General features: G+C 42.2%; 1 protein-coding gene across 4 annotated transcripts in view; it reads right to left on the bottom strand.

The window, feature by feature from the left end:
- ZNF529 (zinc finger protein 529) overlaps positions 1–16,821 on the bottom strand; it is a 50,547-nt gene that overhangs the window by 31,543 nt on the left and 2,183 nt on the right. For 3 of the 4 annotated variants that reach the window (XM_025368367.1, XM_025368368.1, XM_025368366.1), the window contains exon 2: positions 14,904–14,988. In XM_025368367.1, coding sequence (XP_025224152.1) covers positions 14,904–14,978 — 75 coding nt within the window. In that variant the 5' untranslated portion in view covers positions 14,979–14,988. Of the gene's footprint in view, positions 1–14,903; positions 14,989–16,311; positions 16,317–16,821 lie in introns of all 4 variants that reach the window. The other variant, XM_025368365.1, reaches the window with a different exon arrangement.

Genomic DNA, 16,821 nt, shown 5'->3' with positions numbered 1-16,821 from the left:
ACCATTAAACTTCCATGAGATAGGATTCTGTGGGGAAAAGAGAGATCAGACTGTTACTGTGTCTATGTAGAAAGAAGTAGACATAAGAGACTCCATTTTGTTCTGTACTAAGAGAAATTATTCTGCCTTGAGATGCTGTTAATCTATAACCCTAGCCCCAACCCTGTGCTTGCAGAAACACGTGCTGTGCTGACCCAAGGTTTAATGGATTTAGGGCTGTGCAGGATGTGCTTTGTTAAAAAAGTGCTTGAAGGCAGTATGCTTGTTAGAAGTCATCTCCATTCTCTAATCTCAAGTACCCAGGGGCACAATACACTGCGGAAGGTACCCAGGGACACAATACACTGCTGAAGGCCGCAGGGACCTCTGCCTAGGAAAGCCAGGTATTGTCCAAGGTTTCTCCCCGTGTGATAGCCTGAGATATGGCCTCCTGGGAAGGGGAAGACCTGACCGTCCCCCAGCCTGACACCCTTAAAGGGTCTGTGCTGAGGATTAGTAAAAGAGGAAGGCATCTGTCTCCTGCTCCTCCCTGGGAGTACAATGTCTAGGTGTAAAACCTGATTATACCTTCTATTTACTGAGACTGGAGAAAACCGCCTTAGGGCTGGAAGTGAAACATGCTAGCGGCAATACTGCTCTTTTTTTTTTTTTTTGAGACAGAGTCTCCCTCTGTGGCCCAGGCTGGAGTGCAGTGGCTGGATCTCAGCTCACTGCAAGCTCCGCCTCCCGGGTTTACGCCATTCTCCTGCCTCAGCCTCCGGAGTAGCTGGGACCACAGGCGCCCGCCACCTCGCCCGGCTAGTTTTTTGTGTTTTTTTAGTAGAGACGGGGTTTCACTGTGTTAGCCAGGATGGTCTCGATCTCCTGACCTCGTGATCCGCCCGTCTCGGCCTCCCAAAGTGCTGGGATTACAGGCTTGAGCCACCGCGCCTGGCCAATACTGCTCTTTATTGCACCAAGATGTTTGCGTATGGGCACATCAAAGCACAACACCATTTCTTAAACTTACTTATGACACAGAGACCTTTGTTCACATGTTTTCTTGGCTGACCTTCTCCCCACTATTACCCTATTGTCCTGCCACTTCCCCCTCTCCGAGATGGTAGAGAGAATGATACTGAGGGAACTCAGAGACCAGTGCCGGCTTGGGGCGTGGGTCTTCTGTATGCTGAGCGCCGGTCCCCTGGGCCCACTTTTCTTTCTCTATACTTAGTTTCTGTGTCTTATTTCTTTTCTCAGTCTCTCATTCCACCTGAGAAACGCCCACAGGTGTGGAGGGGCAGGCCACCCCTTCAGGATTCCCCATTTTCTTTTATTTCAGTCAGATAACCATGTTGCCTTCTCCAAGTTTCCCTTCTAATTGTAACTACTGTTCACTTAATAATTGGGTATTTTGGCCGGGCACAGTGGCTCACGCCTGTAATCCCAACAGTTTGGGAGGCTGAGGTGGAGAGATCACGAGGTCAGGAGTTCGAGACCAGCCTGACCAACACAGTGAAACCCCGTCTCTACTAAAAATACAAAAATTAGCCGGGCGTGGTGGCATGCACCTGTAGTCCCAGCTACTCAGGAGGCTGACGCAGGACAATTGCTTGAACCCAGGAAGCGGAGGTTGCAGTGAGCCAAGATCGTGCCATTGCACTCCAGCCTGGGTGACAAAGCAAGACTCCATCTCAAAAATGATAATAATAATAATAATAATTGGATATATCACTCAGCACTCTTTTCACTCCCATAAACAGAAACATATTCCCTTGAATTATATTACTTTCACAAACCTTTTTTATACAGATAGTGATTTGATGTCTAGATAGTGAGTACTCAGGAGAGCCCAGACTAGGGAAAACCTCATCATGTCCACATATCTCAGTTTACTAGTGAGTGATTCTTTTTCTTTTCTTTTTTCTTTAATTTTTTTTTTGAGACAAGGTCTCTCTCTGTCACTGAGGCGGGGGGCAATGGCGCAATCTTGGCTCACTGCAGCCTCAACCTCTCAGGCTCGTGATCCTCCCATTGCAGTCTCCTGAGTAGCCAGGACCACAAGCACCCACCACCATACCCGGCTAATTTTTGAATTTTGTATTTTAGGTGGAGACAGTTTCGCCACATTGCCCGGGCTGGTCTCAAACTCCTGAGCTCAAGCAACCCGCCCTCCTTAGCCTCCCAAAGTGCTGGGATTACAGGTGTGAACCACCATGCCCGGCCCTACTTTCTATCGAAGTAGAATGGGTAGATAACATTATTATTAACAGCATATGGGAAGAGGGAGGTCCTCCCAAGTTACATTGTTCTCCCTGCCCCTTCTGGGTCATGTTGCACCACTCTTTCCCTTCTAGTCATATCCCAGGGGGCCTTGTCCCATTTATACAGCTCCATTCTACTCCCATCCCACCAGAGGCATGGGAGTAGTCTGACTGAAAGATCAGATAGAAGAGTGTACTCTCTTTTTTTTTTGAGATAGAGTCACCCAGGCTGGAATGCAGTGGCATGGTCTTGGCTCACTGGAGTCTCAAACTCCTGGGCCCAAGCAATCGTCCCACTCAGCCTCCTGAGCAGCTGGGACTACAGGCACATGCACAACCACATGCAGCTATTTTTAAAAAAATTTTCTGTAGAGATGGGGTCTCACTATGTTGCTTAGTTTGGTCTCAAACTCCTGTGCTCAAGTGATCCTCCTGCCTTGGGCTCACAAAGTGCTTAGGATTACAGGCATGAGTCACCACGCTCAGCTGAAGTGTACTCTTTATATTCAGGAAAGCACTGGAGAAGAGAGAGGACAAGAGAAACAGGTCCGTGGTGACAGGAGCCTAGGAATAGAGTAAGCCTTCAGTCTTGGTGGAAAAATAAATGGTATTCTAAGCCTTTGGATGCTAATTTCAGTACCACCCACTCTTTTTCTCTTGTCCATTTCTCCCTTAGATTTTTTATAAAATGAAGAACTGAATCCATTTTTTTTTTCCTGTCATTCAAGTGAGGAGCAAGAATAAAGGGTGTAGGGGAGATTTCTTTTTTTTTTTTTTGAGACAGAGTCTCACTCTGTTGCCCAGGCTGGAGTGCATTGGCGTGATCTCGGCTCATTGCAACCTCACCATCCCAGGTTCAAGTGATCCTCCTGCCTCAGCCTCCCAAGTAGCTGGGACTACAGGTGTGCACCACCACACCCAGCTAATTTTTTGTATTTTTAGTATAGACAAGGTTTCACCATGTTGGACAGGATGGTCTTGATCTCTTGACCTTGTAATCCCCCTGCCTCAGTCTCCCAAAGTGCTGGGATTACAGGCATGAGCCACCATGCCCGGCTGGGGGAGATTTTTTTTGTTTTTGTTTTTTTGTTTTTTTGAGATGAAGTCTTGCTCTGTCACCCAGGCTGGAGTGCAGTGGCGCAATCTCGGCTCACTGCAACCTCTGCCTCCTGGGTTCAAGCGATTCTCCTGCCTCAGCCTCTGTAGTAGCTGGGATTACTGGCAAGCGTGCCAGCACACCTGGCTGATTTTTGTATTTTTAGTAGAGATGGTTTCGCCATTTGGCCAGGCTGGTCTCAAACTCCTGACTTCAAGTGATCTGCCAGCCATGGCCTCCCAAAGTGCTGGGATTATAGGCGTGAGCCACCACACCCGGTCACATGTAGTATTAAGTTGGGTATTTGCGGCTAGACGCAGTGGCTCATGCCTGTAATCCCAACACTTTGGGAGGCCAAGGCGGGTGGATCCCCTAAGGTCAGGAGTTCGAGACCAGCCTGACCAACATAGCAAAACCCTATCGCTACTAAAAATTAGCCAGGCATGGTGGTGGGTGCCTGTAATCCCAGCTACACTGGAGGCTGAGGCAAAGAATTGCTTGAACCCAGGAGGCGGAGGTTGCAGTGAGCTGAGATTGCGCCATTGCACTCAGCCTGGGAGACAAAGTGAGACTCGTGAGACTCCGTCTCAAAAAAAAAAACAAAGAAATTCTAAGCTGAGAAAGCTACTTAAAATTGGTCAAGAAAAAGATAATACATTAAGTATAAGAAAGTTGGCATGGCTATAGTAATATCAGATAATAGCCCTCAAAACAAAATATTGCAGGAGATAGGTAACAATCATAAAAGAGCAGGTCATTAGGAATTTGCATATACATTTGTCACTTAACTACAGGGATACATTCTGAGAAATGTGTCATTAGGTGATTGCATCATGCAAGCATCATAGAGTACACTTAATACAAATAGAAATGGGGTAGCCTACTACATACCTAGGTTATATGGTATAGCCTATTGCTCCTAGGCTACAAACCTGTATAGCATATTACTGTATTGAATGCTGTAGGCATTTATAACACAGTGGTATTTGTGTATCTAAACATAGAAAAGGTACAGTAAAAATACTGTATAAATTATTAAAAAATGGCACACCTATATAAGATACTTGCCATGAATGGAGCTTGCAGGACTGAAGCTCTAGGTGCGTCACTGAATGAGTTGTGTGAGTATGCTAAGGACTAGGACATTACTGTATACTACTGTAGACTTTACAAGCAGTACGCTTAGGCTTCACTAAATTTATTTTTTAAAGTTTTCTTCAGTAATAAATTAACCTTAGCTTCCTGTGATATTTTTACATTATAAACTTACTATTTTTTATCTTTTTGAATTGTAATAACACTTCACTTAAAACACAGACACATTATATAGGAACACAAAAATATTTATGTCCTTACTCTATAGGCTTTTTTCTATTTAAAAAAATTTTTATTTTAAAAATGTTTGTGGCCGGGCGCGGTGGCTCAAGCCTGTAATCCCAGCCCTTTGGGAGGCCGAGACGGGTGGATCACAACGTCAGGAGATCGAGACCATCCTGCCTAACATGGTGAAACCCCGTCTCTACTAAAAAAATACAAAAAACTAGCCGGGCGAGGTGGCGGGCGCCTGTAGTCCCAGCTACTCGGGAGGCTGAGGCAGGAGAATGGCGTGAACCCAGGAGGCGGAGCTTGCAGTGAGCTGAGATCTGGCCACTGCACTCCAGCCTGGGCGGCAGAGCAAGACTCCGTCTCAAAAAAAAAAAAAAAAAAAAAAAAAAAATGTTTGTTACTTTTTAAACTTTCTTGTTAAAAACAAAGACACACACACTTTAGCCTGGGCCTACACAGGGTCCAAAGTATCAGTATCACTGTCTTTTACCTCCACATCTTGTCCCACTGAAATGTCGGTCGTCAGGGTTAATAATATGCATGGAGCTGTCATCTCCTATGAAAACAATGCCTTCTTCTGGATACCTCCTGAAGGACTTGCCTGAGGCAGGTTTTTTGTTTGTTTGTTTGAGACAGAGTCTAGCTCTGTTGCCAAGGCTGGAGTGCAGTGGCACAATCTCACCTCCCAAAGCTGGAGTGCAGTGGCACAATCTCACCTCCACCTCCCAGGTTCACACCATTCTCCTGCCTCAACCTCCCGAGTAGCTGGGACTACAGGTGCCCACCACACCCGACTAATTTTTTGTATTTTTAGTAGAGACAGAGTTTTACCGTGTTGGCCAGGAAGGTCTCGATCTCCTGACCTCATGATCCACCAGCCTCCGCCTCCCAAAGTGCTGGGATTACAAGTGTGAGCCACCACGCCTGGCCACCTGAAGCTGTTTTACAGTTACCATTTTTTTTTTTTAAATAAGTAGAAGGACGGAGTACAGTCTAAAATAATAATACTAATAGTACAATAAATACATAAACTAGTAACGTAATAATTTATTATTATCACCTATTACATACTATACATAATTGCATGTACTATACTTTTATACAACTGGAAGCACAGTAGGTTTATTTACACCAGCCTCACCACAAACACCTGAGTGATATGTTGCACGAAAACGTCCACAAGTGATAGGAATTTTTCAGCTCCACTGTAATCTTATGGGACCACCATTGTATGTGTCCATCATTGACTAAAATATTGTTACCTGGCACATGGCTGTATGTGTTCATCAGGAATATGTACACTGGCATGAACCTATAATGAGAGTGTTAAATTTCATGAAGCAAAAACTAGCAGAACAAAAGAAATAAACAGATCCACAAGCATAATTGGAAATCCACAATTATATCTCAGTAATTGATAGCATTTGTAGGCAAGAAACTCAGTGGTATATATAATCAGCTCTTCATATATGCACATTCAACCAATGGCAATGCACAAATACTCAGAAAAAACACAACGACAGTAAAAATACAAATTTTAAAATACAGTGTAACGTTTATATAGCATATACACTGTATTAGGTATTATAAAAAATCTAGAGATGGTTTAAAGTATACAGAAAGATATGTATAGGTTATATGCAAATTGTACACCATTTTATGTAACAAATTTGAGCATCTGCAGGTTTTGGTATCCACAAGGTGTCCTGGAACCAGTCCCCTGTGGATAGCAAGGGACAACTGTACAGAAGATGCGAACCAAACCAGTCAACATGACCTAATTGTTGGTTTACAGAACACTATACTCACAATTGAAAAATTACATTCTTTTCATGTACATGAACAATCCCCACGATAGACCATAGCTGGACCATAAGTCACAATAAACTTCAAAAGATTGCCACGTTACAGGGAATGTGCGTTAGAAACCAGTAATAAGAAACGTATACTGGCCAGGTGCTGTGGCTCACGCCTGTAATCCCAGCACTTTGGGAGGCTGAGGTGGGCGGATCATGAGGTCGGGAGATCAAGACCATCCTGGCTAACACGGTGAAACCCCGTCTCTACTGAAAAAATACAAAAAATTAGCTGGGCGTGGTGGCAGGCGCCTGTAGTCCCAGCTACTCGGGAGGCTGAGGCAGGAGAACGGCGTGAACTCGGGAGGCGGAGCTTGCAGTGAGCCGAGATCATGCCATTGCACTCCAGCCTGGGCAACAGAGCGAGACTCTTTCTCAAAAAAAAAAAAAAAAGAAATCTATACAATCCCTCAATACATAGAAATTAAATAACACACTTCTAAATCTGCAGATCATTGAATAAATAAGGGGGAAATATTTTGAACTATGAAATTTGACAGCATGTCAAAAATGGAAGGATACAGCTAAAGCAGAGTTGAGAGGAATGTTAAGTACTTAAATTAAGAAAGAAGAAATTCATAGCAGCATTATTCACAATAGCCAAGAAATAGGTACAACCCACATGTCCATCAGTGGATGAGTGGATAAACAAAATGTGATAATATGATTTGGATATTTGTTCCCTCAAAATCTCATGTGGACATGTGACCCCCAATGTTGGAGGTGGCGCTTAGTGGGACGTGTTGGATTATACGGGTGGATCTCATGAATGGCTTGGTGTCCTCCCCATGGATATGAGTTCACCCTATAGCTAGTTGTTTAAAAGAACCTGGCACCTCCTCCCTCTCCCTTTTGTTCCCTCTTGCCATGTGATATGCTAGCTCTCCCTTTGCCCTCTGCCATTTTTGTAAGCTTCCTGAGGCCTCACCAGAAGCAGATGCTGGCACTATGCTGCTTGTACAGCCTGTAGAACCATAAGCTAAATAAACCATTTTTCTTTATAAATTACCCAGCCTCAGGTATTCCTTTATAGCAGCATAAAACAGACTAATATATGTGGCATACACATACAATGTAGTATTATCCAGCCTTGGAAGGAAATTTTGACATATGCTACAATGTGGCTGAACCATGAGGACATTATTCTAACAAGCCAATCACAAAAAGATAATTACTGGTCTCCCACTTTTTGGCTATTAACGCTATAGTGAGAGAGTCTGTAGGTTTCTTATGGTGGTTGCCAGGGGCTGGAGGCAGGGGGAAAAGGGTAGTTATTATTTGATGGATATAGTTTCACATTTACAGGATGAAAAAGTTGTGGATATTGGTTGTACAGAAATGGGAATATACTTAATGCTCCTGAGCTGTACACTCAAAAATAGTTAAGATGGTAAGTTTTATGTTACATATATACTTTGCCACAACTTTTAAAAATGAAGAAAGGCTTCAAGAAACTAGAAAAAGAATAACAAACATGCTATATGCTAAACCCAAAGTCGAAAAAAAGAAATAAAGATGGGCATAAATCAATTAAGTAGAAATAGAAAGCAGACCATTAAGAAAATGAACAAAACAAAAAGTTGTTTATTTGAAGGTATTTAAAAAATTGATAAATCCCTAGTAAGCATAACTAATAAAAGAAAACACAAATTACCCATGTCAGGAATAAAAATGAAGATGCCACTACAGATCCTACAGACGGTAAAATGATATGCCAGTAATATGAACAATTTTATGCCAATAACTTTGACATCTTAGATGAAATTCATCCATTCCTTTAAAAGCACAGCTTCTCAAAACTCTTGACTCAAGATGAAATAGAAAAACAGAAAGTCTGTATCTAATTTTTTTTTTTTTTTTTTTTGAGACAGGGTCTTACTCTGTCACCCAGACTGGAGTTCGTCCAGACTGGAGTCCAGTGGCATGATCATGACTCACTACTAGTATCAAGTGATTGTCCTGTCTCAGCTTCCCAAGTAGCTGGGACTACAGGTAGGCACCACTATGGCCAACTAATTAAAAAAAAAACTTTAGAGACAGGGTCTCACTTTGTTGTGCAGGCTGGTCTTGAACTCCTGGGCTCAAGAAATCCTCCCACCTTGGCCTCCCAAAGTGCTGAGATTTCAGGCATGTGCCACGAAACGTGGCCTAAAATTTTAATTTTTAATAAGTAAAAATCCCTACATACAGAACCAGCTTCAGCTCCACTGAAACCCCTGCAACTCAGCCAAAAGTAAATGTAACATGGTTTTGAACACTCTCTCAATCCAGGGCACATGAAAAACCCTTAAAAACAAAAACAAAGCATACCTCTGCCCCACTGAGATGAGCTCAAAAATTACAAACAACAAGGAAGTAACCATCACAGGCAGGTCAGCAGACTAAATAAATAATAAAGTTGGCATCTATTAAGAACTGCATATTATATGACAATATGAAATAATATTAAATGTTTTAAATGGAAAAAACTCAGAATGAAAGCACAATACTTAAAAAGAATCAATAGATTTAAAAAATAACCAAAGAGAATTTCTAGAAATAAAAGAGATCTTAAGTGTAGAGAACATAACAAGCACAGCTCAAAATTAATGAACTTAAAGATATATCTGAAGAGATTACCTATAATGCAGCACAGAGATAAAAAGTGAAAGACAAATGAGAAACTAAGAGACATGGAAGAAAATAAAAGGGCCCCAAGACACATCTAATGAATGTCATAAAAGGAGAAAAAGGAGGAGGAGCATCAGAAGAAAAAGTGGTTTAGAACTTTTCATAATTAAAGTCAATTTTAAGATGAGGAATCAAAATGAGTGTCAAGTAGGATAATGAAAGCCGATCTAACACCTAGACACATCACAGTGATAATGCAGAACAGAAATCTTGAAAAGAAGGGAGGCAAGGAAAGAAAAGAAAAACGGAAAAGACATGCTACCTAAAAGGAAAGATGATTGCACACAGATATCAGAAGACAGGAGAATAATACCTTCGAAGTGATAGAGGAAAAGTAGCAATTAAGAGTGGGGCAAAATAAAGACATTTTCAGACAAAGGTTTTTTTCATAGACTCACTGGAAGAATTTCTAAAGGATTTGAATCAGCAAAAAGAAAAACTCAAAAGACAGAATGAGATAAAATTTTAAATGATGAGCAAGGAAATTGGTGAGTATGTTGGGGATTCTGTTTACCAAGTAATGATGATTACTTTTTATGGAATTTCAAAACAAATTAGATCAAAAGCACCAGACAAAAATAGAAAGAGGCGGGATGCGGTAGTTCACACCTGTAATCCCAGCACTTTGGGAGGCCAAGATGGGCAGATCCCTTGAGGTCAGGAGTTGGAGACCAGCCTGGCCAACATGCTGAAACCCCATCTTCACTAAAAATACAAAAATCAGCCAGGTGGGCCGGGTGTGGTGGCTTACGCCTGTAATCCCAGCACTTTGGGAGGCTGAGGTGGATGGATCACCTGAGGTCAGGAGTTTGAGACCAGCCTGGCCTCAAACCCTGTCTCTACTAATAACACAAAAATTACCCAGGTGTGGTGGCGTGCACCTGTAATCCCAGCTACTTGGGAGGCTGAGGAACCAGCCTCTTGAACCCAGGAGGCGGAGATTTCAGTGAGCCAAGATCGTGCCATTGCACTCCAGCTTGGGCACCAAGAGTAAAACTCCGTCTCAAAAAAAAAAAAAAATCAGCCGGGTGTGGTAGCACGCACCTGTAATCCCAGCTACTCAGGAGGCTAAGGCAAGAGAATCACTTGAACCCAGGAGGTGGAGGTTGCAGTGAACTGAGATCGCCCCACTGCACTCCACCCTGGGTGACAGAGGGAGACTCTGTCTCAAAAAAGAAGAAAGAAAGAAAAAGAGAGAGAAAGAGAAAGAACCTAAAGCATTCTAAGGTCTTTTTTATTGCTCAAGAAGGAGATACCAGTTAGCCATTAAGTCAAAGATGCAAGGTTAAGAGTAACTTCCAATAATAAAGCAATACAATATCTTATTTTTAATCCAGTGCAGGGGAAAGGAGAATAAAGAACACTTAATTGATCTCATAAAAATCAAAGCATAAAAGAAGCAGCAAGTATAAGCCTGATTAAAAAGAAAGTGAAGAAGGAGATGGGTCATTGAACTAAGGGGAGGCCTGGTGACAGCTCTTGGAAGATGAAGTCTGACCAGAATAGCACGTAAGTCAATCAGGTTGCTGTGGCCAAAGTGCATGGTCCTTGCCTTTCTGAGTTTGTGGTGGGGAGAAACAACAAACCCAATATTAAACATGGAGGAAAGAATTAAAGACTCAGGCCTATCAGTTTCCACTTGCTGCCCTCCCATTACTTCCAGTTTAAAGGTTCACAGGGGCTCATGGATGAGTGGGAAGTTTTTGCGAAGTTTGATACAGAAATGAGCTGCCTCTTGACCAGCAGAGAGCCCCAGATTCATCTTCATGTGGAGTAACTGAGCTGCAGGGCAGTCAGTGTTCCAGAGCTCTGTGCTCAGACAGATCTAGCTACAATCCCCACCTGCACTGTTTTTAGTTGTGTATATCCCTTAATGTTACTGAGCCTCATTCTCTTCTGATGTAAAATGAAGACAGGCATTTCTGCTCTACCCATCTCATCTGTAAATGGAGGGAGTAAGTTTTTATGAAATGAGACAAAGTATATTCAGTGTCAGTGTAGTAAATAAATTAGTGTCTTTCTACCTGTTTCTCACAAAACTGAAATAAAAGCTGGAAAATTGCTTTGTAAACCGTAAGGCACTATGCATACAAAAGAGATTACTATGAATTTTTCTAAGTGATTAGCTCGTGACTCCTTTCCATACTCCTCAGCAGTGGCAACATTGTGAGGCTGGATTTTGGTGGGATGGAAGGTAATGAGGAGACTCTGGTTTCTGTCCAGCTCCAGGACTGAATGTGATGGTTAATGATACTTAACATCACCACACAGCTCATTCCCTAGCTGGCTCAGTAACTATGGATCTCTAAGCAACATCTTAACATTTATGCTTACATCTTCTAAGCTATGTATGTACTGTTCCTTGATTTACATGCCACATTGATTATTTAAGGGGTTCCAACTGTGGATCATGAGGCAGAAGAGGTGACAATGAAAGGGCAGGCAATGACAGGAGTGGCAATGACTATAAAACATTATATGCTCTTTATTAACATTTTAACTTCAAAAATTGTTGACTCCATTTTCCATTTCCTTATGTATTGAGCTTTTCAGTCCTGTTTTGTCATCACGCAAACAAGTAAAATTCTTAAGGATGCAGACCCACCTAATAGTAGTAAAAAGGAATCTTTTAAAAATATGGAGGAGATGTGTTCTCCCTATGGAGCTACAGGGGAAAAGACACCACTCTGTGTCATAAAATCTATTTAAAAGAACCTGATATGATAAACTATTGAATTGAGAACACTCAGTGAATATCAGTGTTACTCTCCTGGTCAGTAGAGAGAGAACTCTGATCATCCTGAGCTATTTTCCTGTCTATAATTTGCTTATTTGTATTATTTGTGCAAAGGAGTCTTTAAGACCTCATATTTCAATAGTAATCCTAAATCCTGTTGTTTATGTCATAATTTGCTGCCCTGATAATGCTTAAACTCATCTCTGTTTTTCCAGAAGACATCAGTATGTATAAGGTTTCTATGTGAAGGAAAAAGAGGAGTTTGCAGATTCTGTTTACTCCTATCATGCATAAAAGTATAATAAAATCCCATGACCGGCTGGGTGTGGTGGCTCACGCCTGTAATCCCAACACTTTGGGAGGCCGAGGCAGGTGGATCACTTGAGGTCAGGAGTTTGAGACCAGCCTGGCCAACATGGTAAAACCCTGTCTCTACTAAAAATACAAAAATTAGCCAGGCGTGGTGGCAAGCGCCTGTAATCCCAGCTACTCAGGAGGCTGAGGCAGGAGAATCGCTTGAACCCAGGAGGTGGAGGTTGCAGTGAGCCAAGATCACGCCACTGCACTCCAGCCTGGGTGTCAGAGCAAGACTCCATCTCAGGGGGAAAAAAAAAAATCCCATGACCTTCTTAACCATTAGGGAAATGCACAACAACACAATAATGAGATACTATGAATACTTTACACCTACTATGATGGCTATAATTTTTTTTAAGTGTTGTCAAGGATGTTGAGAAATAAAAACTCTTTTACCCTGCTAGTGGGAATGTAAATGGTCCAGTTGCTGTGAAAATCAATCTAGCAGTTCCTGACATGGTTAAACATCATGTCAGCATAATCTCCAATTCTACTCAGGTCTACCTGACAGAAATGAAAACATTTCCACACTAAAACAGGCACATGAATCTTCACAGCAGCATTATTCACAGTAGCCAAAAAATGGAAACATCCTAAACATCCGTCAGCTGATGAATGGGTAAGCAAGATGTCGTATCTTTACCATATCTTAGAATATTATTCAGTCATAAAAAGAAAGTAATAATGATACACGTTACAATGGATGAACTTTCAAAACATTATGGTAAGTTAAAGAAGCTAGTCATGAAGGATTTACATACTGCATGACTCCATTTATATGAAATGTCCAGAACAGGAAAATCTGTCAAGAAAAAGCACATTAACGGTTGCCTAGGGCTGGAGGGCATGGGGGTTTCGAAGTGATAGCAAAGGGGAGCTGGATTTCTTTGGGAGACAAATACGATCTAAAATTGTGGTGATGCTTGAGCCCAGGAGTTTGAGACCAGACTTGTCAACATGGTGAAACCCTTTCTCTACTAAAAATACAAAAATTAGCCAGGTGTGGTGGCGTGTGCCTGTAATCCCAGCTACTTGGGAGGCTGAGGCAGGAGAATCACTTGAACCCAGGAGGAGGAAGTTGCAGTGAGCCGAGATCATGCCACTGCACTACAGCCTGGGCGAAGGAGCAAGACTCTGTCTCAAAATAAAATAAAATAAAATTGTGAGGATGAATGTATTACTCTGTGAATATACAAAAATCCATTGAATTGTACACTTTAAATGGGTGAATTGTATGTGAATTATGGCTCAATAAAGTGGTTTTAACATGTCTTATGCCTTAAGGGATTACTAGTTTAGTATATGACCTCTGGTAGTAGTTTAATGCAATTCCGAGGGAGATCTCTTGAGCTTGATTCACAGCGTTGTTTTACCCTCCTAGCGTCCACTCCCTGCCGTCTTTGCATAGGAGAACCACAGTCCTGTATTCAAAGGTAAAAGTGGATAAGTACCTCATGATTTGAGGGTGGGTGTGGTGGAAAGAGTTGTCATTCACTTGGTCTGCCCTATCCTCTAAGTGTATGTTTGCTCCCCACACCTCTGTCATCCTTGGTCTGAAGTGAGTGCTATTCCACCTTAGGAACATACTGATGACCCCCAGCACTGTGAAAATCAGAACACTGAATGGCAGGATTCAAAAGGGCCATGACAAATATGAGGGAAATGGAAAAGGAGAATGAGATCCATCTATTGCGGATCAAACTTAACAGACAATGGCAGCAAGAAGTGGGGAGAGAAGAGAAACTTTCTCTGAAGTCTTGCCTATTCTGTGCTTCCAACAATATGCCCCTTCCCCATACCTTGCCCAATGCATCTCTTCATCTATATCCTTTGTAATATCCTTTATATTAAACCAGCGAACATAAGTGTTTCCTTGAGTTCTGTGAGCCACTTCAGCAAATTAATTGAACCCAAAAAGGGAGTTGTGAGAACCCCATCTTTTTTTTTCTTTTTTTTTTTTTTTTAAGACAGGATCACGCTTTGTTGCGCAGGCTGGAGTGCAATGGCACAGATCACTGCTCACTGTAACCTTGAATTCCTGGACTCAAGTGATCCTTTCACCCCAACCTCCCAAGTAGCTAGGACTACACAGACTTGTACCTCCATGCCGAGCTAATTTTACTTTTTATTTTCTTGAGACAGGTCTCACGTTGCCCAGGCTGGTCTTGAACTCTTGGCCTCAAGTGATCCTCCAGCCATGAGCCACTGTAAATGTCTGGGAACGCCAACTTGAAGCCCGGTTGGTCAGAAGTTCTAGAGGCCCGCACTTGCAACTGGTGTCTGAAGAGATGCCAGTCTTAGGGACTGAGCCCTCAGCCTGAGGGATCTGATGCTATTTCCAGGCAGATAGTGTCAGAATTAAATTGGAGGATACGCAGTTGGTGTCTGCTGCAGAACTGATTGCTTGCTTGCTTGCTGGTAGGGGAAATCGCCACATATCTGGGGGTCACTGAAGTCTTTGGTGTTGACTCTTACTGTGTTTGTTGTTTTCATGTGAGAGCGGAGCAGAAAAGCAAAGAAATGTTTTCCCCTGGTGTTTTCCAGACCAGTCTTTACAGAAACACACACAGAGCTTCAAACAACACTGCACTTATACAACCCTAAAAGTTAGTAAGTACCTCTTTCAGTTCTGCTCCAAGGACTTCAATGATTTCAGCCTTACTGTAGTCCTGGCCTTGATTTTTAACATCCATCTCTCAGCAACTGGCAAAAAAAAAAAAGACAAAAAATATCAGTGAAGATATATGGATTAGCAACCAACTTGATAAAATTAATATTTTGCAAAATAATGCACCCAACAACTGTAAAATACACGTGCTTTTCAAGTGCACATGGTATATTCAAGACAGATCACATATTAGGCCATAAAAAAAGCATCCGTGAATTTCAAAGGATCAAAATCATACACAATATGTTCTTTGGTGAAATGAAATTAGGAATCACTGACAAGTACCTAGAAAACACACAAATGTTTGGACATTAAACACACTTCTACATAATCCATAGGTTAAAGAAGAAATCAATGGGAAAAAGAAAATAGTTTGAACTAACTGATAGTGAAAATGCACCATATAAAAATTTGTGGGGCTAGGCATGGTGGCTCATACCTATAATCCCAGCACTTTGAGAAGCCAAGGCAGGTGGATCACCTGAGCTCAGGAATTTCAGACCAGCCTAGGCAACAGGGTGAAACCTCATATCTACAAAAAATACAAAAATTAACAGGATGCGATGGCATGCAATCACATGCTGTGGTCCCAGCTACGTGGGAGGCTGAGGCAGGAGGATCACTTGAGCCCGGGAAGTCGAGGTTGCAGTGAGCCGTGATCGCACCACTGCACTCCAGCCCAGGTGACAGAGTGAGACTTTGCCTCAAAAATAAATAAGTAAATACCTAAATAAATAAATAAATAAAAAGAAAATTTGTGGAATGGAGTTAAAGTAGAGATTCTGGATTTAAATGCTTATATTAGAAGAGAAGGCCTAGAATAAATAACTACAGGTTCTACTTTAAAAGGCTAGAAAAGAAAAAGCAAAGTAAACTCTCAATATCCAGAAGAAAGGAAATAAGATGAGAGAAAAAAATAAATGAAATAGATATATAATTAGCCAAACTAAAAGCGAATTCTCTGAAAAAAGGAACAAAATTGATAAAACCTTGGGTGGGCATGATGGCTCATGCCTGTAATCCCAGTACTTTGGGAGGCCGAGGTGGGCGGATCATCTAAAGTCAGAAGTTTTTGTTTTTTTTTTTTTTTTTTTGAGGCGGAGTCTGGCTCTGTTGCCCAGGCTGGAGTGCAGTGACGCAATCTCAGCTCACTGCAAGCTCCACTTCCCGGGTTCACACCATTCTCCTGCCTCAGCATCACGAGTAGCTGGGACTACAGGCGCCTGCCACCGTGCCCGGCTAATTTTTTTGTATTTTTAGTAGAGACGGGGTTTCACCGTGGTCTCGATCTCCTGACCTCGTGATCCGCCCACCTCGGCCTCCCAAAGTGCTGGGATTACAGGCATGAGCCACCGCACCCAGCCTAAAGTCAGAAGTTTGAAACCAGTCTGGCCAACATGATGAAACCCCATCTCTACTAAAAATACAAAACTTAGCCAGGCATGGTGGCATGCGCCTGTAGTCCCAGCTACTCTGGAGGCTGAAGGATGAGAATCGCCTGAACCTGGGAGGTGGAGGTTGCAGTAAGCTGAGATAGCGCCACCACACTCCAGACTGGGCAACAGAGCAAGACTCCGTCTCAAAAAAAAAAAAAAGAAAAAATTGATAAAAACTTAACTAGAATTATCAACTAAAAAACTGCAAAGACAAATTACTAATATCAGAAATGAAAGATAACTTATCACTAAGGAACATATTAGACATTAGGAGTCTAACAAGATAATTATTATTGGGAGGCCAAGGTGGGCAGATCACAAGGTCAAGTGATCGAGACCATCCTGGCCAGCATGGTAAAACCCCATCTCTACTAAAAATACAAAAATTAGCTGAATGTGGTGGTGCGCGCCTGTAGTCCCAGCTACTCGGGA

This window comes from Theropithecus gelada, chromosome 19 (genome assembly GCF_003255815.1).
Source record: "Theropithecus gelada isolate Dixy chromosome 19, Tgel_1.0, whole genome shotgun sequence".
Taxonomy (NCBI): Eukaryota; Metazoa; Chordata; class Mammalia; order Primates; family Cercopithecidae; genus Theropithecus; species Theropithecus gelada.
Note: the sequence above shows the minus strand (reverse complement) of the source record. Positions and strands in the feature narration are given on the sequence as shown.